Source organism: Aethina tumida, chromosome 2, assembly GCF_024364675.1.
Source record: "Aethina tumida isolate Nest 87 chromosome 2, icAetTumi1.1, whole genome shotgun sequence".
NCBI classification, from domain to species: Eukaryota; Metazoa; Arthropoda; class Insecta; order Coleoptera; family Nitidulidae; genus Aethina; species Aethina tumida.
Window position 1 is genome coordinate 16539901 of NC_065436.1, and position 24075 is coordinate 16563975.

General features: G+C 29.9%; 4 protein-coding genes across 4 annotated transcripts; 1 reads left to right on the forward strand and 3 right to left on the reverse strand.

Annotated features, from left to right (window-relative positions):
- The first annotated feature begins 154 nt into the window (after window positions 1-154).
- LOC109597552 (1-phosphatidylinositol 4,5-bisphosphate phosphodiesterase gamma-1) lies at window positions 155-13260 on the forward strand. The gene is made up of 13 exons (XM_020013274.2): window positions 155-304; window positions 578-951; window positions 1007-1145; window positions 1209-1371; window positions 2349-2665; window positions 2725-3004; window positions 3085-3950; window positions 4010-4187; window positions 11123-11383; window positions 11439-11861; window positions 11939-12320; window positions 12672-12814; window positions 12879-13260. The coding sequence occupies exons 2-13, from the start codon at window positions 585-587 to the stop codon at window positions 12981-12983; spliced, it is 3624 nt and encodes a 1207-aa protein (XP_019868833.2). The 5' UTR covers window positions 155-304; window positions 578-584; the 3' UTR covers window positions 12984-13260.
- LOC109597553 (uncharacterized) lies at window positions 5659-7873 on the reverse strand. The gene is made up of 2 exons (XM_020013275.2): window positions 7752-7873; window positions 5659-7168 (listed from the first exon to the last, which is right to left on the reverse strand). Exons 1-2 carry the CDS (start codon window positions 7773-7775, stop codon window positions 6080-6082), a joined length of 1113 nt encoding a protein of 370 aa, XP_019868834.1. The 5' UTR covers window positions 7776-7873; the 3' UTR covers window positions 5659-6079.
- A 950-nt stretch (window positions 13261-14210) lies between the features above and the next one.
- Window positions 14211-15027, reverse strand: LOC126264677 (uncharacterized). Its single transcript, XM_049963519.1, has one exon. The coding sequence runs from the start codon at window positions 14966-14968 to the stop codon at window positions 14264-14266; it is 705 nt and encodes a 234-aa protein (XP_049819476.1). The 5' UTR covers window positions 14969-15027; the 3' UTR covers window positions 14211-14263.
- Window positions 15028-19201: 4174 nt separating this feature from the next.
- On the reverse strand, window positions 19202-24010 carry LOC109597559 (protein claret segregational). Its single transcript, XM_020013283.2, has 5 exons — window positions 23878-24010; window positions 21077-21569; window positions 20396-21003; window positions 20143-20341; window positions 19202-20076 (listed from the first exon to the last, which is right to left on the reverse strand). Exons 2-5 carry the CDS (start codon window positions 21555-21557, stop codon window positions 19373-19375), a joined length of 1992 nt encoding a protein of 663 aa, XP_019868842.2. The 5' UTR covers window positions 21558-21569; window positions 23878-24010; the 3' UTR covers window positions 19202-19372.
- Between the last annotated feature and the right edge of the window lie 65 nt (window positions 24011-24075).

The window sequence follows — 24075 nt, forward strand, 5'->3', positions numbered from 1 at the left end:
CGAAACCAGACATTATTGCTTTGATATTATTGCTTGTTTGTATTTATAGAAATAAAATAAAAATTAGTGTAGCTCGATTGATATTACAGTGTCTTGTAATTTTTGTACTACAGATCTCTGTGTCTTGTGTGTTAACAGGACCGAGTGTCAAACACAGAACAAATATGTTTCCTTGTCCACTTTTGTGTGACACCGATTTGTTTACAGAATAATGTAGAATTACATAAAATAATATAATTTTAGACAAAATAGTTTGTTAAAGAAATATTTATTGTATATTTTTTGGACAAAATAGTTTTAACATGTAAGTTTTATTTGTTACATTGTGTTCTAAATTACATTATTTGTATATTACATTTTATGGTTTAGTTTAATAATACATTTAATATACAAACCACATGTTCAAAATGTTGAACTTCTGTAATGGTTTATACAATCAATTAAATAGGCATTTTAGATAATTTTACATTCATTTCATTTATCATGTTCAACAGGAAACACAACACCAGGAAAAGTTATTCTTTATTATAAAAATTATAAATTCACAATCATTAACTAATCTAAAAATACTTTTCAGTGCAACCATGGGTCAATTCAGTGATTTCTTATCAAGAAGCAAAAGTGCTGGTTATATACCAGAAATGGAACAAGTGATTAGTCAATTAGAAAGGGGCACTCTGGTAACAAAATATTCATGGAAAAAGAAGGCTGAACGAAAAACCCTTGCAATTAGAAGGGAAACAGGACAAATAACTTGGATAAGACCTACAGCAACACCAAAAAACACATTTGATGGGGCAGTCAATATAAGAGAAATTAAAGAAATAAGACCAGGCAAGAACTCAAAGGATTTTGAAAAATGTCTGGAAGACACAAAACGAATAGAAAGTCAAAAGTGCTTTGTAGTATTTTATGGATCTGAATTTAAATTAAGGAGTTTAAGCATATCAGGTTAATTTCAAATTGATTATATCTGTACACAAAATAATAAGTTTTAATTTTACAGCTTTGACTGAACTTGAGTGCCAGTTGTGGGTACATGGTTTAAAATATTTATTAAATGAAACTAAAAATTCTTCTTATCCTCTTCAAGTTCAAAGATGGTTGAGAAGAGAATTTTATTCAATGGAAGGACCCAATGAAGTGTAAAAGAAATTGATACAGAAATAATAACAGATTTGAATTTTTTTTTTTTTTTTTTTTTGTAGGATAACGTTTTCTGACATGAAGGCATTTCCACAAAGGCTTAACTGCAAAATTCAGACAGCCAAATTAAAAGAATTATTTAATGAAGTTGACAACAGGGGTTGTGGTGAAATAAGTTTTGATGATTTTGCTATTGTTTACCAAAGAATGCTTTTTATTGAAGATGTAAGTAATTTTGAAATTCAATCACTTTGTGAAGATCTATGCATTTTACACTATTTATCAAGGAATAAACTATTTTTTTATGTATTTTGAACAAAATTTAATTTCCAGTTAGGCTGGAAGTGACATGAACTTTGGTATTTTTAATAGAACACCCTGTATATTTTTTTATTCTACATGTTGCAAATAAAATGGCTCTATCAAGCTCAATATTTTTTGAGTTCTTAATTTGAAATCTCTTCACTTCAAGTATAGAAAATGTTTATATGAATTAATATGTTAATATATTCAATTTAACTAAGTTAAAACATAAGTTGTATTACATTGAAAATAACAAAGTTATTGACGTAAATAACGAACATCTTGTACAAAAATTAGGAGCACCAATAAAGCTCCTTATATAAACTTTCCAGGATCAAAATTCAAGACGAATTACTCAAAAACTTAAACTTTAGGTATGGGATATTGTTGATTTTATTTGCAATTACATGTGGAATTTAAAAATCCAAATATGTGTTTCACTGAAAATAACAAAATTGATGCCACTACCGTCAAAAAATTGAAATTAAATTTTGTTCAAAATAAATTATAGGTAGTTCAAATCAAGTTATTTTATTATAAAATTCTCAAATCAACATGTTTTTTCATTCTTCATAAATTTGAATGAATGAATCATGCTGTATAATTTCATGTGTTCATAAAACTGTAGATTTAATTATTATCATTGACTGATTAATACATAATGCTAATTTTATTATATGATGATTTATGTATGAAGAACCTGATATATTTGTAATTTAAATTATAAGACCAATTAAAAAGTTTTATTTAGGAATGTTCCTAAAGTACACTAACAACTGTAAACTGAAGATTCATTAATTCATGAAATTAAGTTGATTCATTATAACAGTCCCAACAAACCATATTATTATCTAGAATAGGCAGTACTTAAAACTTAACACTTGATTGAATTGTTACAGAATGTTTCTGATATATTTGACAAGCTTCCTCAATATTCAGCATCAATGCAACATTTAACGCTCCAGGAGATTTCTAGTTTTTTTGTTCAAGAGCAAAAGGAATTTTTAGAAAATGATGACCGACAAGTTTCACAGTTTATATGTGATTTTTTGAAAGATGGAGAAAGAGATATTCAAGAGCCATACTTATATGTGTCAGAATTTATTGATTTTCTCTTTTCTAAACAAAATGATCTGTGGGATCCCAAAAAAGATACTGTCTATCATGATATGTCTAAGCCTTTGGCTCATTATTGGATTGCTTCATCGCACAACACGTATGTTGAAAATATTATTTAAAATTTTATTATATTTTCATTAATATATTATTCATTAGATACTTGACTGGTGATCAGTTATCCAGTGAGTCATCACTTGAAGCTTATGTTAGGTGTTTGAGAATGGGATGCAGGTGTATTGAACTGGATTGTTGGGATGGTCCCGATGATATGCCTTTCATATATCATGGTCACACGCTAACGACAAAAATTAAATTCATGGATGTAATAAGAACCATCAAGGAACATGCTTTTGTTACATCTGAGTATCCTGTGATTTTGTCTATTGAAGACAATTGCAGTATCCATCAACAAAGGAAGATGGCTACAGCAATGCAGGTAAGTCATCTAGCAAAATCATTAATCAAAATATACTTTACAATCGGCTCAAAACTACAATTTAATGTTTTCATTTCAAGGAAGTCTTTGGTGACATGTTAATTGTTCAACCAGTTTCCCCCACAGAAACTCAGTTACCATCCCCTTTTGCGTTGCGTCGGAAAATTATCCTTAAACATAAAAAATTACCAGAAGGTGAAGACGAATTTATTATGCCTTGTGAATCCAACGAGCTAGATTTAAGAAAATCGGTTCGTAATGGCATTGTGTACATTGAGCATCCAGTGGAGGAGTGGAATCCGTTCTTCTTTGTCCTAACCAACACTAAATTATTTTATACTGATGGTTACAATTTGGATAATAATGAATCTGAAAGACAAGATGAGGAGGATGAATCTCTTAATAATTTATCTCAAAGAATGGCCCTAAATAACAATGTGCCAAATGAGGAGTTGCATTTCAGTGAAGAATGGTTTCATGGCCGCCTGAAGAAGAATAATAACAACAATGCAGGAAGGGAAGAGGCAGAAGCTTTACTAAAGGCTTATGCTCACTTAGGCGATGGCACATTTTTAGTCCGTGACAGTGTAATTTTCGTAGGAGAGTACAGTTTGTCGTTCATAAGAGAAAACAAGGTGTACCATTGTAGGATAAAATCAAAACAGGAAAAACAACAAACCAAATACTACTTCATTGAGAATAGAACGTTCGACAGCCTTTATTCCATCATTAAACACTACAGACAAAATGAATTGGTGACTCCTCAGTTTTCCGTGCAATTAAAAACACCAGTACCTCAACCGAAATTACACGAAAACGAAGAATGGTATCATAAGAACATGGGTAGAACCGAGGCTGAAGAAATTTTAAGGAAAAACAGAGTTGAAGGGGCATTTCTAGTACGTCCAAGCGAGAACGACGCGAACTTCTTTACTATCAGTTTTAGGTAAGGAACAATTTCATCTGATTTATTAATTAACAGACTCCATATGAAATTGGTTTCAGGGCTGATAGAAAAATAAAACACTGCAGGATTAAACTTGAAGGAAGGCTATACACTATTGGAAACGTGGAATTTGAAAGTTTAGTGCAGTTAATTAATTATTATCAAACGCATCCACTATACAAAAGAGTTAGACTCAGTTATCCAATAACGGCCGAAGCAGTAAGGATTATGACATCGGTAAGTTTTTGTTACGTTAATATTTTGATGCATGTGCAAGTTTTATATAATTCTTATTTACATAATTTAAACATTTTTGAAGAGGATGACTTTAAATTTTAAATTATTTTATATATATATAGATCAAATTTAGAAATTTTCATTTGTCTTGATAAAAGTGTACGTTTAAATATTATTATTATTGTCAGTTATGTAGTATGTTTGATAAAAACAATACATCAATATAATTGTTTATTAGTGGGTTTAGTTAGGTATTTATTAATATTTGAAAAATATTCAAGGGTCAAAAGTAGAGCAACTTTAAAATAAAACAACTTTACGTACATTTAGCCTTCTTTTATTTATTATCTAGTAACATATCCATTATTTTTAATAACTTCTAAACACCTTTTCTTCATTGATTTTGGTAGCTAATCGTTCAAAATTTCTTTCGAATGATTTTTAACTTCTTCATAGAATTCTTTCATATTTAACATCGGATCGTTGTCGTGCTGGAAGTTTCACCTTAAACTGATGTTACCTTCATCAAGTGAAAGTATATGATTCTAGAGAATGTCACGATAAACAAAACGACCCATTATCCCGTCTAACTTAACCAGTGGACCCATGCCAAACCCAGAAAAACATACCAAACCATACGTCTCCTCCACCATGCTTCACAGTGGGTTTAGTGTACTTGGGATTATACTTCTCACCTATGAAATACTATCAAATTTGAATAATTGAAGCCGACTTTCATCGGATAACAAAATTGTTTTCCATTGCCCATCTGTTCAGTTCACATGTTCTCTTGCAAATAGTACTTTAGCTGCTCTATAGTTTGCAGAAATGAAGAGCTTCTTTGTTGGTTTTCTACCACAGAGACCAGCTCTTTTTAGTCTTCGTTTTATGGTTCTCACCATCATACTGAGTTCGTTTATTTTTTGATTTATGTTTGGATTCGGTGATAAAATTGTCGCGAACAACAACGTTTTTGTTTTCCTGTCCACAGCTCTGTTAGTCTTGCGTTTTCTACCTTTTTTGGAAACTCCTTTCAGTGTATTCCTTCTGTTAATATTGAGAATCCTCCTTGAAATGATCGATTTGTTTAAATTTAAATCTACTGCAATTTTACTCTGTTTTTCACTATTTCGGAACTTTTCTACAATTTGTTGTTTAATTGGTATCGTTAAAAGGACACTTCTAGGCATTTTTAGCTTTAAGGAACGATGTCGGGCACAGAAATAAATTATAAAATTAATTGTATTAAATATAGGATTTGGTTGCTTTATCTATGAACTCTGAAATAAAACGTTATATAAAAACTACATAAATAAAGATATCCGTATATAACACTGTCTCTAAATTATTTAGGGGAAACCTTACACAACTTTTTCACTCTTATCATCAACTTTACACATACTTACCTATTACATAAATATTTCAATAAAATAAATAAAATAACTTTTCATTCATGTTTTAATGTATGAAACTCGTTTTTTTTCTTACATGTAATATTTTAGTTATCTTTTATTATGAAATAATATTAAAAATCATAAAACTATCAAAATTTTACATTAATGCACACTTAGCACAATATTTCATATGATTAGTAAGAGCATATATTATTTACTCAATTTACTGAAATATTACCAACAATTGCACAAACCGACCCATAAATTTCTTAGAATAAATTTAATATCTTATTTAGTGTGTTTTAATCACATATATAATATGTTATTCCTACTAATATAATTAAATAATTACTTTAGCTTTGCCCTATTAACCTATAATTAATCTATTCAGTCTTAAAGAATAATATTAGTATGTACAGTTTTTATAATATAAATAAATTAATATAATAAATAATCTAAACAAAACGTCATACACAACAAAAAATAATATTTAAATAATTATACAGTAACATCATCCAAATTTTCATCTTTAAAATTTTGTGTGACTGCATACTTATTGGGCACCGCTAGAGCTTTTATAACATGAAAAGACGGCGAATATGGCACTTGGACATTTACAGTACTGGGTTGTAGATCTTTTGGATAGTAAGCAAACTCGTCAAATCCCCAAGTACTTTTCACTGGTCCCCCATTTTGACTGTCATAGGGCACAGGCACGACAAATCTGAGTTGGTTTTGGAAAAGCGGCCCGACATTTGGTTTGGACGTAGTTGCCGTGGTGGTCGTTGTACTTTTCTCGGTGGTGGTTGATGGGGACCTGTAAAAGGCGAAGAAATTCCGGATGTCGTATCTGTTATAATATGAACCGGTGGTGGTGTGTGGTTGTTCAGTGGTTTCGACGACCTCTTCTTCTATGCTGGACTCCGTCGAAGGTTTTTGTGTTTGCATTGCCGTTTGTGCGGCGGGATATGCAACAGCACTCGGGAGGCTTTTGTGCCAGTAGTATACGGTTCTGCCGTCACTTAAAATTGTTTTCTGTAAAATTACTGGCTCCAAACGGATGTACTTTACGTTTGATGTAACCGGTGTAGGTGTTGTTACTGGTTTGGCAGTTGTTGTGGCTTGTGTGGTTATGTAGAATCCAGGTCTGGTTGCTGGGAACCGAGGCGAATGGGGCGGGGTGGGTGGTACATAAACTGGACGCTTCTTTTGCTCAAACATTATTGGTCTGTAGCCTATTTGAAAGTCATTCTTTTGTGGTAACGGTGGTCTGGTGTCCTGCAATCTTGATGTGTTAAAGAACTTGGCGAAATGTTGACATTTAATCCTTAATTCCTCTAAGCTCATTTTATCCATTTCCTTGTTGTTAATTTCCTTGTGTTCAGCATCAAATTTTGTGATTACAGGATACTCCTGATGTTTTGCTTGCTCAGAAACAATTTTCTTTACGGTTTCGGTTTGTTTCAACATCATATCGGATATTGATCTGTTTTCCACAGTTTCCGTCTCTGGTATTGGTGTTGTCTCTATCAAACTCGGGGTAGTTATAGGAGAACAACAAATCATGTGGCAAACAACAAGTCCAAACTGAAAATACATGTTACTATAGAAAAAATAATCGAAACCTAAGATGTTAATGACATATAATGTATATTACAAAAGGAAAAAATTTAATTTACACATACATAATACATTATAATATAATTATAATAAATTTTTAGCGACTATATTTTATATGATCTGCTAAGATTGTCTTTAAATTTTTAGAAATTAGTTACAGAATAGACTCCCAGAAATGTATATACAATTCTTGGGATAAATTTATTAATTATATTTGAATGTATTAAATTATTTATGGACAAGGAAAAAAATTATAGTATGTCACGATGGTTCTAATTAATTAAATGATGAATGAATGATTAAATGTCCATTCTGTATTTCCATATTATTGTCATACAGAAAAAAATAATATTTTCTATTATATGGTTTTTGAATTACTTTCTTAATTAATTTGTCTATTTTATTTAGTTTTATAAATTTATTAAATTGTCTTTAAAAGTTATACATGTACCACATACTGAAATATTAAATGTATCTTGTATAAAAGATTTAATAATTAATATAAAAATTAATAAAGTCTACAAAATAACACGAATTTAAATGGACTTACCAAAATACGAAAACAGCTCTCCATGGTTAAGCGGACCCACTGTTCGTTGCGGCTGGAGCCCTTTAAAAAGCGTCCGAACAGGTGAAACACAATCAACAATACAACCTGTAAGTTTACACTGAATGGTAAAAATCAGTGTCTGTGACTCCCTCATAGTTTTTTAACCCTTGGCTGGAATGTAACGCCCCTGCATGCCCCCGCCACCCCGGATCTAGTATTCGAGAACCGCTTCTTCAAAGGGCGCATCGAATGCCGTGAACCTACGACGGCGGAACATAGTTTCGATAGGAACGGTCGGTGGGTTCTTGTGGGTGCGTAAACGGTGCCACTCTATATTTACTTCGTTTCTGTGAACAGGTTCCCGTTGAGTTTTTTATGCCCTTTAATCATTGAATTACTAGGAATATAGTAGAAGGCCCCTTCTAATTTGAATTTCTATTTTTTATCTTTCCCTTTATCTGTTACATGAAATTTTACGGGTTATATTTCTTTATATTTTTTCTGAATATATTATCGAAGTACTGTTAGTCCGCTTTATTACTAAAATTTCTTGTTAATGGATTAAATATTTATGTATTCCAAATGGGTACTGTGATAACATACACACACAAGTATTTAGATCAATTTAAATTGTTTCTCTCTCGTCTCAGAATACCATGAATATTTTATGATTTTAAAGTCTTGTGCATTATTCATAAACATACAGGGTGATTTGGGGAAAAGGTATTGATTTCAAATTTTTAAAGCAATTATATCAACGGACAATTAAAAATCCTTTTCCACGTCAAATAAAATTTAAATAAAATAATAATATATAAAACAAAATCAAACAATAAAATAATAAGATAAAAAAAAGTTTCAAATCAAATGCACTATACATGTAGGAAATTGAGCGAGCATTATTTTTATATTTTTTTTATAATATTCAATTTATTAATTTTGATAAAATGTACTTCGTGTTAAATTGAAAATAACAAGTTATTGATGTTCTAAGATGCACTAAATTAAATGTAAATACCAACACCGTATATAAGATTTGGGAGTACTAGTAATAGTACTTTATTCGATGATCCTTGGTTAACATGTATGTATGAAAATTAATTTTCCAGCATCAAAATTTCACCATCAATCTATCAAAATTAAAAAAAAAATAGATTCAAAAATGGTATGGTATAGATATTTTATGTAGAATTATATGTATAACACAGGGTGTTATCTTGAAAATATCAAAATTGATGTCACTTCGGCGACATAAAAAATTCAATTAAGTACCATTTTCCATAAACTTCTAATGTATAAGAAAGTATTATTTTTGATTTTATTTTACTTACTAGTTACTTGATTATATATTTTATCATTTGTCTTGATAAAATTTTACGTTTAAATATCCATATTATAGTCAGTTATGCAGTATGTTTGATAAAAACTATACATCAATATAATTGTTTATTAGTGGGTTAAGTTAGGTATTTATTAATATTTGAAAAATATTCAAGGATCAAAAGTAGAGCAACTTTAAAATAAAATAACTTTACGTACACTTAGCCTTCTGTTATTTAGTATTATTTTATTAATATATTGACCAGTAAGTATTATTTTTACTTACTACATTATTTCAATTTAAATAATAGAGTAATAATTACTCATATTAATAAATTGTTCCATAAAACTGACACTATGATGTCAATAGATCAACATCAATGTTTTAAAAAATGGAGTGGCAATTGATAATGTCAATACCAAGTAATTTATTAACAATAAGCTCGATAAAATTTGATTCATATCTAATTTGGGAAATTTGAGGGAAGAACCTAAATATTATTAATTAGATAAATTTAAAGATTTAGAATTTTGCAATACATCAATATAATTGTTTATTAGTGGGTTTAGTTTGGTATTTATTAATATTTGAAAAATATTCAAGGGTCAAAAGTAGAGCAACTTTAAAATAAAATAACTTCTAAACACTTTTTTGTCATTGATTTTGGTAGCTTTCAAATAGAATCGTTCGAAATTTCTTTCGAGTGATTTTGACCTTCTTCGTAAAGTTCTGACAGTCTTTTTTCAGGGATTTTCCGATCAATTTCTTCTCAAAGTTTTTCCATTGGATTGAGGCCTGGGTTTTGTGCTGGCCAAGGCGTGACACGTACTCTTTGAGAAGCGAACCATTCTTAGACGTATGTTTCGGATCGTTGTCGTGCTGGAAAGTTGACCTTAAATTGATTTTACCTTCGTCAAATGAAAGCATATTATTCTAGAGAATATCACGATAAACAAACGATCCATTATCTCGTCTAACTTGACCAGTGGGCCCATGCTAAACCCAGAAAAACATACCAAACCATAACGTCTCCTCCACCATGCTTCACATTGGGTTTAGTGTACTTGGGATTATACTTTTCATTAATTGGTCCTCTCACCTATAAAAAACGATCTGATTTGAATAATTAGAGCCGACTTTCATCGGAAAACAAAATGGTTTTCCATTGCCCATCTGTCCAGTTCACATGTTCTCTGCAAATAGTAGTTTCGCTACTCTATAGTTTGCAGAAGTGAAGGGCTTCTTTGTTGGTTTTCTACCATAGAGCCAGTCTTCGTTTTATGGTACTCAGCAACATACTGAGTTCGTTTATTTTCTGATTTATACGGGATGTGCTGATAAAAGTGTCAACAAGCATTTTTGTTTTCCTGACCACAGCTCTATTAGCTTTTTCTACCTCTATCGGGAACTCCTTCTAGGATATTCCTTCTGTTAAAATTGGAAATCGTCCTTGAAATGATCGATTTATTTAAATTTAAATCTACTGCAATTTTACTCCGTTTTTCACCATTTCGGAACTTTTCTACAATTTGGTGTTTAATTTGTATTGTTAAATGGACACTGGGCATTTTTAGCTTTAAGGAAAGATGTCGGGCACAGAAACAAATTATAAAATCAATTGTATTGAATATAGGGTTTGGTTGCTTTACTTATGAACCCTATCCGAAATAAAATGATGTATAAAAATTACGTAAATAAAGATATTCGTATATAAATTGAGGTACGAAATGTTTAAATTAATTCAAATTAAAAAGAATTAATGTTATTACATTTTTATTGTAATGAGAACAAATTACACTATGTAACACAATCCCCTCAAATTCTACTCATTTCCAAATTTGATATTTGATGCTAAAATCTTATAATATCCATGACGTGAGGACAATGCAATTAAAAGTTTTTATTTGTGTTTCTATATTGGAGTATAATTAATTGGATAATTTTGTTTTAAATATGCAATTCTTCCGCAATGTCTTGTGACGAGTTTGTTGATATTGATTGAATGAATTTTTTTTAATCACTGATTGTATAAATATAAATATTGTTTCAGGAGAACGATGAAGCAGGTGCCTATAGTTCTCCATCTTACATGGACCCCAGCGCTTTCGTTCCTAAAGTGACTGTAAAAGCATTACATAATTACAAAGCGACAAGGCCTGATGAGTTAACATTTTGTAAGCACACTATTATTACGAATGTAACCAAGTGCGACGATTCATGGTGGAAAGGCGATTTGGGTGGTAGAATTCAACAATATTTTCCTGCCTCTTATGTTGTGGAAATACCATCTCAAAATAATTTAGAAGAAGGGGTGAGTAAGTGTTAACAAATTTAGATTCTTATTTTAAATGTCGTAATTATTTAAGACTGACGAGGGTTCACCTACCACCGGAAACATAGATTTAAATGGGGCTATTGTGAAGATGTACGAAAACACCAGCGCATCAAGCGGAGTTAAATGGATTTTAAAAGTGGAAACACCGACAGGTCAAACTCCTTTTGAATTTGGCCATCAGAGTCGCGAAGAAGCAATGGAATGGCATGCGGCAATAAGCGAAGTGGCACAACGAGCATGCCAACTGGAGAACCAACATAGAGAATTAGAAAGGACGTTTAAAATCGCCAAAGAAATATCCAATCTTATCATTTACTGTCGGTCGATCACTTTTAATTTGGAACGGGCTAAAGAGAAAGGTTTTATTCATTACGAGATGTCTTCTTTCATTGAAAATAAAGCAGAAAGGCTCATATGCCAGACAGAAAAACGATTTTTCTTAAATTATCACCAGGTTTGTATTCTTACAATGCATCTAACTAGCTGACTTTATTACCCTCAGATGTGTTACTAACGTTAGGATTATTCCAGCACCAGTTTTCAAGGGTGTATCCTAAGGGTCAGCGAATTGATTCTTCCAATTACAATCCAATTAACATGTGGAACTGTGGCTCGCAAATGGTGGCCTTAAATTATCAAACTGGCGACAAACCCATGCAGTTAAACCAAGCTAAATTTCGGGACAACGGCAATTGTGGCTACCTTCTGAAACCAGATTTTATGTTCAATCCCGACTTTGATCCGAATGACAAGAACACTCTGGTTGGCGTCGAGCCCGTCACCGTTTCCATTAGAATTATCGCCGGTCGGCACTTGTGCCGCTCTAAAAAAGGAACAGTTAGTCCATTTGTAGAAATTGAAATTATAGGAGCCTCTTTTGACTCTGGCGTAAAGAAGGTCACTAAGAAAATAGGTATGCTGTTATTATTTGTTTTTACTTGGATTTTAAAAAATCAAATAATGTATCTTATCTGTTATTTATGTTTTATTCATCAGTCAGTAGATAGTTTCGTGGTACATGAAATAGTCTACTCGAAAGTTGCTTTATATGTATAAAAATTACTCTGCTTTGCTCATTCTCAACTATTTTTATTTGTCACAACTAAAATATTAATTCACTCTTTTGACAGAATAGATTTATAGTACGACTATAAAAAACAAATTAAATAAAAATATTCTAAAAATGTAATATAATTTTATTTTTATTGTTTTATATTTACTATTATTTTGTAAGTTTCTATATACGATGTAAATTAATTTACAGTTGATAATGGATTTAATCCCAAATGGAATGAAGAAATTTGCGAATTTGTAGTAGCAAATAAACATTTTGCACTTCTGAGATTTTTAGTTCAAGATGAGGATATGTTTGGAGAGCCTAATTTTATTGGTCAAGCGACATACCCTGTAAGTAGCTCATTATTTTTTTTAACCCAAAGGCTTCATTAGTTTAATTATCTCCTATTTTCAGATAACATGTTTAAGAACTGGCTACAGAAGTGTTTGGTTGAAGAACGGATTCAGTGAAGATATGGAGCTAGCATCTCTTTTAATACACATAAGTATAAAAAATTAGTCTGTTCATTAAGAATTTTAAACAAAAATATTTATTGTTCAATTTTCATTGTACATTTCCAATCATTTTAAGGTGACAATAACTCGAAGCACTTGTTAAAAAACCTACTTGTTAACTAGAAATAATAATAATAAAATGGTAGCATTTTTAATAACGTATATGTGCAATAACAATTTAAAATTTAAGTCCAATTAATTCTCAATATATTCATATCATAAATCATATGTATCAACAAACAAAAATTTTATGAATAAATTTATTTGTATTTTTTTACTTATACCTATCTACATTTTAAGAATCTCATGAATGTCAATTTAAAACGTAAATATTTTTCTGTGATTAAATGAAACTCAGTAACAAATTATTCAAATCTTTTCATTTATGATTGAATTAACAAATATGTTGAAAGTATGATAGTATTATATAGAAAGATGTAACTTCTGTTTATTTTAATGCATTTATTTATTATTGCATTTATGTACATTTTATAATATTTCGAATTATTTAAAAATTTATAAATATGTGTAGTATGATTCATAAGCTCTATAAGTAAACATAAAACTTTTTATTTGATATTTCAATATATATTTGTTAACAAAACTAAGAACTAGTTTTCCCAATTTACCTAAAAAACTTCTTAAAACTATTTATTTACAGATATACTTTGTAATTTGAGTCATTTGAGCATTTAAAGTTTATTTATATATTGAGCTTGTGTAACAAACAATGTAATTGACTGAAAATAAGTTAGAATAAGTTTATAATCATTTTCGTTATTCAGTGTTATTAATCAATTATGTAAACATATTTTATATGGACTAAAATATACATATCATTGATTAGTGATTACACAAAAGTTTTTTTATATTTGTGATAGTCAATATAAATAGATATCGATATAAAAAGTTCGAGATGTTTTATCATTTTGCAAATAAAAAACCTGTGTATTTTATTACTACTGCTCAATTTAATGTATATTTAATGTTGAAATAGATTATCCATATAAAAAATAATATAAGTTAAATGTCATGAAATTATATTTAATAAAAATGTTTCATAAATAGAATATATTTTTTTATTTTGAATATCACAGTACTACCATTTTTATTTCAAAATGCAGTCTAACTCGAACTTGCCACCAAGAATTCAATTTTGAAAAATTAAGTAACTTCAGCATTAATGCCAAAGTTATTGAAGTTTGACTAGTTACAAATGAAATACTCAAATCTATATAATTCATATTTATATTGAAATAATATAATACAAAATAAATTAATATTTTAATTTTGTTTTTCCTTTCCTCTTTGGATTCCCATCATTACATGTAAATCAGCAGGTCGTTTAAAACTATCTTCCATCAATATTATTTCCTGTTTTTTATATATTTCATAAAGACTCTCTTTCCAAGGCATATAACTATTTTGTGGTATATGAAATACTTCACCAGCTTTACAAACAAGTTTTCTCTTTGTAAATGGTAGTGTTCCATTAAATATCATAACATACTCCTCCCTTCGAGGATAATTGTAAATTCTAACTGGAGCCTTTCCAGATATAACCTGAATGGATAAAATAATTCCCACTAAAACGGTAAAATACACATATATTTCATTATCCACTGGTCTTGCCTTATTGTACAGAGGTTTCATTCTTTCATGTCGTTCAGAATCTTCCAGCAGAACTGATTCTTGATTCAATTTAGCTACCAGCATAACACCTGCTGTAAACGCAGTAAGAGTTGTAGCTACTTGACCAAGTATTAAATATCTTTCTAATGTACTTCTATATATTAACTTGTATTCATCGGGAATATTATCCTTAATTTTAATATCTCGCAATTTGGTTCTCTTGAAAAATGTGAAAAATGATCGATTTTGTACGCACTTATTCACAGTTTTTGGGTAACTTGTGTGCTGAAGTATATTTCGAAAAATCCCGGAGCTTAAATGCTCACAGGATTTCCTAACTATTATAAACAGTGACATTATTTATAACTCAAATTTGTGTTTAGGTTATGAAAGTTGTTAGGTTAATCTACTTCTTCCAGTTTCCTTATTGTTAAAACTGGTTTATTTTCAAAAATGCTTGTACACAAAATTTTTAACTTTTATTCTCATGTGTTTTAACATTTATTACTACATTTAATTTCGAATTTTTCAGACCAGTCTAGTGAAACAAAAACAGGGATTTTGAACTGATATATCTTATACAAATCTATAAATCTTTACGATAATAATTAATAAAAAACTTAATTAACTTGTATATTTATTCAAAAGTACAATTCAATACATGGCCAAACTTTTAAAACAAACTTTTAATATAAGAACTTATATCTTTAATTACATTCCAAACACTTGTTCCAATTTGAGTAATAACTTGCACAATTTTCTTCATCCATTGCGATAACATCTTAAAAAATTCATGAAAGAATTCGGTGAATTGTTTCGCGAACTCCAAAAATTCGTTTTGTTGATCAGAGGGTATTGATCTTAATATTCCCCTGGCCTCTTCACGTTGTTTGTTTATAGTTTCGATCACACCATTAAACATATCATCTAACTTCCTTTCATTATCTTCAATTGTTAAATTATTATCGGGCATACCTTTTAGTACATCAGTAATAGTTTCTACACTGTTGACATTCGTTTTAGAAGCTTTTTTAAAAAAATCATTGTCTTTCACATTTTTTATTCCGTGTAATGTACTTGATTGATTTTTTAATTTTAATACAATTCGTTGACCTTCTTGGGTGATGGTTTCAGTTATATCAGACATTTTAAAACTTTTGTGATTTAAGCACTCCGTGTGTACTATGTTCACCGCTGCTCACAGATCACTGTTTAGCACGTAAGTAATATTAAATATGAGAACATTATTTATCAATTATTTCATAAAAAGGGTATTCCCCTATAATGCTTAGCACTTTGGGTGAATCCATTTAAGACTATATGCAACCACGAATACTGCTTGCGTTTCACATGAAACTTCCGACATACAATTAGAAGAATTTCATAAAATAATTTTTACATTGTTCATATTCATGTTAGTCAGTATGGTCATTTGCTAATATACATAGCAAAAGGAAACAATTTAAAAATTAAAACATACAATGTTAATTTATTGAAAATTACAATAAACGTAAATATGTGTTACATATATATAATAAGTAAACGTATTTTAAAACAAGCTTCGGATAAAAGAACCTATTGAGCATATTACACTCCAAACAGATTTTGCAATAACAACAACAGCTTGTATAATTTTGTGAAACCATTCTGACAGCATCTTAAAAAGACCTTTAAAGAAATTCATAAATCCATGCAGGAACTTCATGAATTGATTTTGATGTTCAGGTGGCATTTGTCTTACAGTCTTCTTTGCCCCCTCTCGTTGTTCATTTAGTTTATAGATCATATCATCAAATAATTCATCCACCTTCTTTATGTTCTCTTCTGTAGTTGAATTATTGGTAGCCATTTTTTCCACTTCGCGACCAATATTTTCAATATCTTTAGCATTCCGGTCTGAGGCATTTTTCAGGAAGTCGGTGCCAATGTTTTTTACTCCGTCTAAACCACTGGATTCACTTTTCAATTTTAACACTATTCTTTCACCTTCTTGTGTGAGGTTTTCAATAGTTTGTACTTGCGCCATAATAAAATATTTGAATAGTACTGTGTCCAACCTCACCCGCGCGACTATATCTGACTAAATCTGATGACTGCAATCATACATGTCTAGTAAGTTGCTGGTAGCTAGCAGCAACTGCCTTCATAGAAATCAGTGGCGTAGATATCATTTATTTCGTAATATTTTGTAGTATGTTATTTCACAAGTTATCTAATATTTAAATATATTATAAAATTCATATATACATATACATATATACAATAAGATATTGCTTGTTTATTATGTATGTATTTCTTCACCTATTTAAATTTACAACCAGATCTTAAAATAAATTTGAATTTACACGCACATGAATGTTATTTATGATGAGATGAGATCTCATCCATTTATTCGACGTAATTAAATATTTCGCATGAAGGGTAATCCCCTGTAAGAATAATACGTAGTAAATGGTGGCGGCGAGTCAGCAACAGCGTTCTATTTTGGTTTGTTTATTTGGATATTTAACAACGTACAATTCGTATGATTAATGCTTTTATCACATAAATCCCCTTTATACAAAATATCTTTCGAATCCTTCCTTTGTAAATTAAAAGGCCAAAAAAATAAATTATTGGATTGGATGGTCTAATTCTTAACAACAAATATTTTGTCAGTGCAGTATTGAAAACATTTTATCATTGAATCAGTAAGACGCATATATAACCATGCAGTTTTTGAATCTAAAGAATCGGCAATGTTCATTGAATTCTAATATAAATCTGGTATTGGTTGTTTAATTGTCAGTTTTATAACACATTACTTCGTTAATATAAAAAATACATTTTTTAGGTTTTTATTCTTTAAAATAGAAAAGTAATATTTTGTAAAACTGACAATTTCAAAGGTGAGGCACTGCACATGAAATCATTGAGTTAACATTCTCAACAGATTTTCCAAGGCAATTTTATTTAATTGTTTTTCCAATGAATTCCCTTTCTACACAAATTATATCATATTCGGATTTCAATTTGCCACATCTATTATACAAAACTAGTTGTTATTGTTAAACGTACTAAAAATTAATGCATTTTTTCATAAATTATGCTTCAGTTTAAAGGGCTTTACTATTGCTTCTAGGAACCCGGCAATTTCAACAATTTTAAAATTATTTATAATTATTATATAATTAGAAAATAAAAAACTATAAACATTAAATATAAACCATAAAAAATAAAAGATTAAAACATACAAGTTAATTTATTGATAAATACAAAAAATGTAAACAGATATTGTACATGTATAATACGTAAACGCATTTTAAAACACACTTCTAAAAACAGAGCCTATTTTTTCTATTACCGGCATAATCAGTTTTTTAATTTGATCATTAACAACATGTATGAGTTTTTTAAACCATCCTGTCAGCATCTCAGTAAGTTTTTTAAAGAATTTCATGTATAGACCCGTGAAGTGCATGAATTGATCTTGTTTTTCAGGTGACAATTGTGTTACAGTCTCCTTTGCCTGTTCTCGTTGTCCATTTATTTTCTCGATCACACTATCAAATAATTCATCTATCTTCTTCAGTTTCTCCTCTGTTCATACATTATTATTATTAGCCATTTCTTCCACTTCATGACCAATATATTTAAATTCTTCAACATTACTCTCAGAGGCATTTTTCCTTAAAATCACAGCCAATGTTTTTTATTCCTTCTAAACTGCTGGATTTACTCTTCAACTTTAACACTATTCTTTCACCTTCTTGTGTGAGCTTCTCAATAGTTTGTGCTTGGGCCATAATAAAATAATTTCGTTTTACTTGAATATTACTTATACTGCGTGCAACCTCACTTGCACAATTATATTTGATGACTACAATCATAATCTTGCATATTTAAATATTTCGCATGCAGGGTAATCCCCGGTAAGAATAACACGTACCACACAGTGGGGGCTCGTGAAATTTGAGTTTAGTGAAGAACCATATATAAAACAAAAACAATATTTTATTTTTGTTTACGCATAATTAAAAAGATACAACTGGCACTTGATCGGTGCTTTTATCACAAAAATCTCCTCCACACCACATGTCTACCTACATTTTGAACATAAAAGTCAGTAAAATAATTGATTTATTACTGTACTTTACGTTAACCAATAAAATTTATGGTTCCAAGTTATAGTTAATACGTAGTTTTTATCCCGTATTTGTTAAAGTATTCAAATTGGGTATTGGAAACAAAAGAATCGGCAATGTCAACGAATTTTAATATAAAACTGGTGCATATTGCTTGTTCAATTGTTAGTTTTACTTTCACTCCGTTAATATAAAAAAAAACATTCTTTAGGCTTTTATTCTTTAAAATAGAAAAGTAATATGTTGTAAAATTGACAATTTCTGCACTACTACAGTACAATCTACAGATATTTATGCAACTAATTTACAAAATTAGTTAAGTGGCAACCACTATTGTAAATTGATTTGCATATTGTTTAACAGTGTAAGTCATATAAATAATAAATTCTAACTGAAATATTATATATGTGATAAAAGTTGTCTGTTACAGCCTCAGAACTCTAACAGAGATATTTAAGAAAATAAATTTAAAAACTATGGGTATGTTTTATTTTTAAAATATAAATACAATTTTTAATGACGGATACATACAAATACATATTACAATAAAAAATATAATACTAACCACACTCAGTAGCATTCAATAAAAACATATATAGAAATATATATATATATATAAAATAATCATTATTCTAATCTATTTTATGTTTGACGCTAGTTTCACCTTTTTAGATTGGAGTTTTACCTCTTTGACTCTAGAAGCAAAACGTAATGAATTTATACTTTCCAAATAATTTTCTTCAAATGGAGCTATATTTACAAACATTAAGGTCTTCGAATTTCCGCCTAAACAGGATTGCAATAAATATGTCAGCTTCGAGTTTCTGTAGGGAACATGATTCTCTTTATTGCACAGAGCCAACATCACAGTTCCCAAACACGACAAGCTTTTATTTATGTTTTTGGTTTCGACAATCCTGTCATTGGCACTAGTTTTGGCACTTTCTGAACCGGCCAAATCTACCAAATTAACAGAACCAGAATAAACGCTATTTGATTCTTGATGACTGCACTCTAAATAAATTTTCGTAACAGCATGTGATCGAGAACTGTGCTCATTGAAGTCAGTTGCGGCAACTGCTCTGTTTTTATGAGACACTCTCATGTAATGTCTCAGTTCTTTGGCAGACTCGATTGGTTGAATGGTTAAGTTTGTTACAGTGGTTCCTTTCCCTTCGTTGTATCGTATTTCGCAGACTTTGTTACTTTTATGGTCTAGCAGGTCTCTCACGTTTTCGTTGTATATTTCTAGGAAGCTTGCGTGTACTTTGTAAGTCCAGCCTTCTTTCTCCAACTTGTGTATTGTGTCAAAAATCATGTCAATTGTTCTGGGAATCATGCCTGAAAATATATGTAAATTAATAAACAGACGAACATTTCAAATTTTAATATTAATAGCCAACTTACCAAAATGTTCTGGATTGGTATCACTACCCTGCATTGTGTGCGTCTTCCCGGATCCGGTCTGGCCATAAGCGAAAACGCATACATTATACCCATCCAGTGCAGACTGTATTAATTGTGCCAGTTCCTCAAATACCTCCAGTTGTGTGCTTTCAGGACCAAACACCTTATCAAACGTAAACTCCTGTTTTAGGTCTTGAATCTTAAAAATAGATGTGGTTAAAAAAATATAATTAATTAAATATTGTTTACTTACCTTTCCACTTACACTTATGCTTTCTCGAGTTTTTCGTATCTCTAGACAATTTTCGTCTATATAATTTATCACACATTGGATTCGGTCTTCCTCCTCACTATTAATGGGAGGCCGAACACGTGCGATCACACGAATGTTACCCTTTAGATCTTGTATTGTGTTGTGTAACAATCTTCTTTGGGCAGTGTTTTCTTGAAGTCTTTGAGTCAAAATTCTCAACATATTTTCCAAGTCCGCATTTTTTTTTAATTGTTCTTCCAACGATATTGACAAATTTTCCTTTTCGACGCAAATTATATCATAGTCAGATTTTAATTTACCATATTTATCCTGTAACACTTTATTTTCTTCGGTCGTTTTTGTTAACAATTCACTTGTTGTTGCTTCCTTTTCCACAAGTATTTCGTGTTTAGATTTTAATTGACTATACTCTTTTTCTACAATTTCATGTTCAGTCAGTAAGGTCTCGTACTTTGGTTTAATGGGTCTTAATATCCCCAATTCTGATTCATATGTTTTAATTGTTTTTGAAAAACCAATATTCTCTGTATGTAACTTTTCCAAATCTGTCTGGAGTTTTTCATAGTTGTCTTCAATTTCAGAAAGACCTGAAATAGAAATTAATTAACTATTATAATTATAATTTTAAAAAATCGGTTTTAAAATTAAAAGGCACCTTACCAGACAATCGATCTTTCATATTTTTTAAACTTTCTTGTTGGGCCGAATATTTTTCGCTGAGTTGTTGAAACCTCCCTTTATAATCCCAACTAGGTAATGACGCTTGTTTGGCTATTTTCGGTTTTGATTCTCCCGCTGGTGGCTTCTGTGCAGGTCTCTTGGTTGGTGCCATTTTATTTTCTTTACTTATCGTTTTCTTTGGAGCTGTTTTTGATATATCAGTAATAGATTTTGATCGGCGTCTCAGTTTACTGTTGTTTATTTTATTTTCTGGAATTGTCATTAAAGGTTTTTTTCTTTCAAAAATTGACTCAACTTTGGTTAAATTTGAAAGGTCGGAAAAAGATTTTGATCTTCTGATTAATCTTTGTCCAGTGCTGAGCGTTTGCAGAGGAGGTTTAGAAGGTTTAGGTATGGGTACAGCACTTTTCATCGTTGGTAGTTTTGATGGTTTTGGCAACTTACTTGTAGTAGTATCCATGATTCCCTAAAACTAACGCCCGTTTTAATACAGTGTCCTAATATTAATTGTCTTCAAATTTATCCACGTATTAGAGCAACAAATTAAAAAACATAATCATTCTATTAAAAGAACAATTCTTTTCAATTTAAATTAATTTTATAATTAATAAGTGTATAAATCAGATCGTTTTTTATAGGTGAGGGGACCAATTAATGAAAAGTATAATCCCAAGTACACTAAACCCACTATGAAGCATGGTGGAGGAGACGTTATGGTTTGGTATATTTTTCTGGGTTTAGCACTGGTCAAGTTAGACGGGATATTGGATCGTTTGTTTATCGTGACATTCTCTAGAATCATATGCTTTCATTTGACGAAGGTAACATCAGTTTCAGCACGACAACGATCCGAAACATAGGTCTAAGTTAGTTAAAGAATGGTTCGCTTCTCAAAGAGTACGTGTCATGCCTTGACCGGCACAAAACCCAGACCTCAATTCAATGGAAAACCTTAAGAAATTGATCGGAAAATCTCTGCAAAAAGTCTGTCAAATATGAAAGAACTCTACGAAGAAGTTCAAAATCACTCGAAAGAAATTTAGAACGATTATATTGAAAAGCTATCAAAGTCAGTAACGAAAAGTTGTGTAGAAGTTATTAAAAATAATGGATATGCTACTAGATACTAAATAAAAGAAGGGTAAATGTACGTAAAATTGTTATATTTTAAGGTTGCTCTACTTTTGAACCTTGAGTATTTTTCAAATATTAATAAATATCTAACTAAACCCACTAGTAAACAATTATACATATACTTTTATCAAGACAAATGATGACATAGTGTATTTGGGTTTTATAAAAGATATATAACATTAAAATAAAAATACCACATATAATATTTAATTTATTGTAAATTATAAATAAAGAGGAATTAATCACTAATCCAGTGAAGTCATAATGAAGTTTTTAATTTGGGAAATTTTAAGATTAAGTTATTTACTCAGTTTGTCATATTTCATAATTTATAGCAGCAAAAGCTTGTAAACTTTCTAAACAACAGATACATTAAGAATGAACAAAATAAGATGTGTTCAAATCCATAAAATGTGTTTTTGGTAAAAAAAATGTTACAAGCAAAGGCATGTTGTTTATTCTTATGACTATTAAATTTACAAAAATTAAAATAAATTTAATATGCTGTCCGTCTAAAGCTGTAAATATTCCAATAACATTGATAATAAAAATTATCCACTTCAAAAGACACTCATTGTTTAAGGAAGGCAACATACGTGGTAAATTAATTTCGAAACATAAATTCAGACAACTTTAATTGTTTCTTTTAAATCTATATTTGAACATTGTCGATACTTAAACAAAACCTTTTAAAAATCTAATTTTCAATTAGATTCTTTTAGAAATGGCTATGAAATAAATTTACTTATATGAATTGTGTTTGATTATATTATTATAATGAATATTATGAATTGCACTATTATTGTCCCTTCTGACTGTTCTCTTGCAAATTTATACCTAGATACGCAGGTAATCGGCACTGATCTAAACCTTCGTTTTCTTTGGTCCATGGTTATATTTATTTGTGATATTATTGTTTTTTCTTTCATTTTGTATTGGTGAGTACACAAGAAAAATATATGTAGTTAATTTTAGTTTTCTTTTTAAAGTTTGTTTAATTCATAGAAAAGCTGTAAGTTCCAACGAAACATGTATTTTAATTGCTTTATTTTGAAAATTTGTATAAATAAGCCAAATATTAATTTTAAATATGATTTAAAATAATAATATAATAAAAATATAGATTGTGCAGCGAAACATCAAATAAATTATGCAGCAACATCTTAATTAACGGTATATTTGTGACCCTTTTAAGGGCTGACAACACATATTTATGGGATATTTCAGTCAGAAATGAAAAATGGTTCATTGGGTTATGGAGTCCATCATGTTGTAGATTAACTTACAAATATTCTTTTAAAATAACAATTGAAATTTTCAAAATATTAGTGTTTTGATTAACACAATAAGTACTGTAAGCAGAAGTAGATAATTTACACTAGAAAAACAAAATAGATATAAGAAATTTTAATATACATTTTTTGTATTTGAGAAAAAGGTAAAATTAAAGCGTTCTGATTGGCTGAATAATGTTTATAAAGAAATTGTTCAACACATGTATATTTACAAACTGAATAAACCCGAGGCTTTATAAAGTGTTTCTTACTGTTATACAATTCTTGAAATTTGAATTCAATGTTTGGCTTCCAAGCGGACGTTTAATCTATAACCTATTAACACAAACATCAAAACAATTTAATACTTACAGTAAACATACACTACGATCCACAATTACTCTGAATAAGCTGTTAGTAGTCGTATTAAATAACCACAATTACGAAGCTGGAATAAGCATTAACAACCACACATGCAACGAAACAGTAAAAAATTTTAAACTTCTTTGATTTTAACGGTTGACATGCGCAATAGATGCTAATATGGGATTATTTTTAACTATTATGTTG

Excerpts from the sequence above, each read along its gene's own strand:
- LOC109597559 (XM_020013283.2), bottom strand. The coding sequence starts at position 21,557 with ATGGATACTACTACAAGTAAGTTGCCAAAACCATCAAAACTACCAACG. Across the intron at positions 21,004-21,076 it reads TATGAAAGATCGATTGTCTG|GTCTTTCTGAAATTGAAGAC; the intron begins GTAAGGTGCCTT and ends TTTCTATTTCAG. Across the intron at positions 20,342-20,395 it reads GCATAAGTGTAAGTGGAAAG|ATTCAAGACCTAAAACAGGA; the intron begins GTAAGTAAACAA and ends TCTATTTTTAAG.
- LOC109597552 (XM_020013274.2), top strand. The coding sequence starts at position 585 with ATGGGTCAATTCAGTGATTTCTTATCAAGAAGCAAAAGTGCTGGTTAT. Across the intron at positions 3,005-3,084 it reads AGATGGCTACAGCAATGCAG|GAAGTCTTTGGTGACATGTT; the intron begins GTAAGTCATCTA and ends TTTCATTTCAAG. Across the intron at positions 11,862-11,938 it reads TTTTCTTAAATTATCACCAG|CACCAGTTTTCAAGGGTGTA; the intron begins GTTTGTATTCTT and ends GGATTATTCCAG.
- LOC126264677 (XM_049963519.1), bottom strand. The coding sequence starts at position 14,968 with ATGTCACTGTTTATAATAGTTAGGAAATCCTGTGAGCATTTAAGCTCC.
- LOC109597553 (XM_020013275.2), bottom strand. The coding sequence starts at position 7,775 with ATGGAGAGCTGTTTTCGTATTTTG. Across the intron at positions 7,169-7,751 it reads AGAGCTGTTTTCGTATTTTG|TTTGGACTTGTTGTTTGCCA; the intron begins GTAAGTCCATTT and ends ATGTATTTTCAG.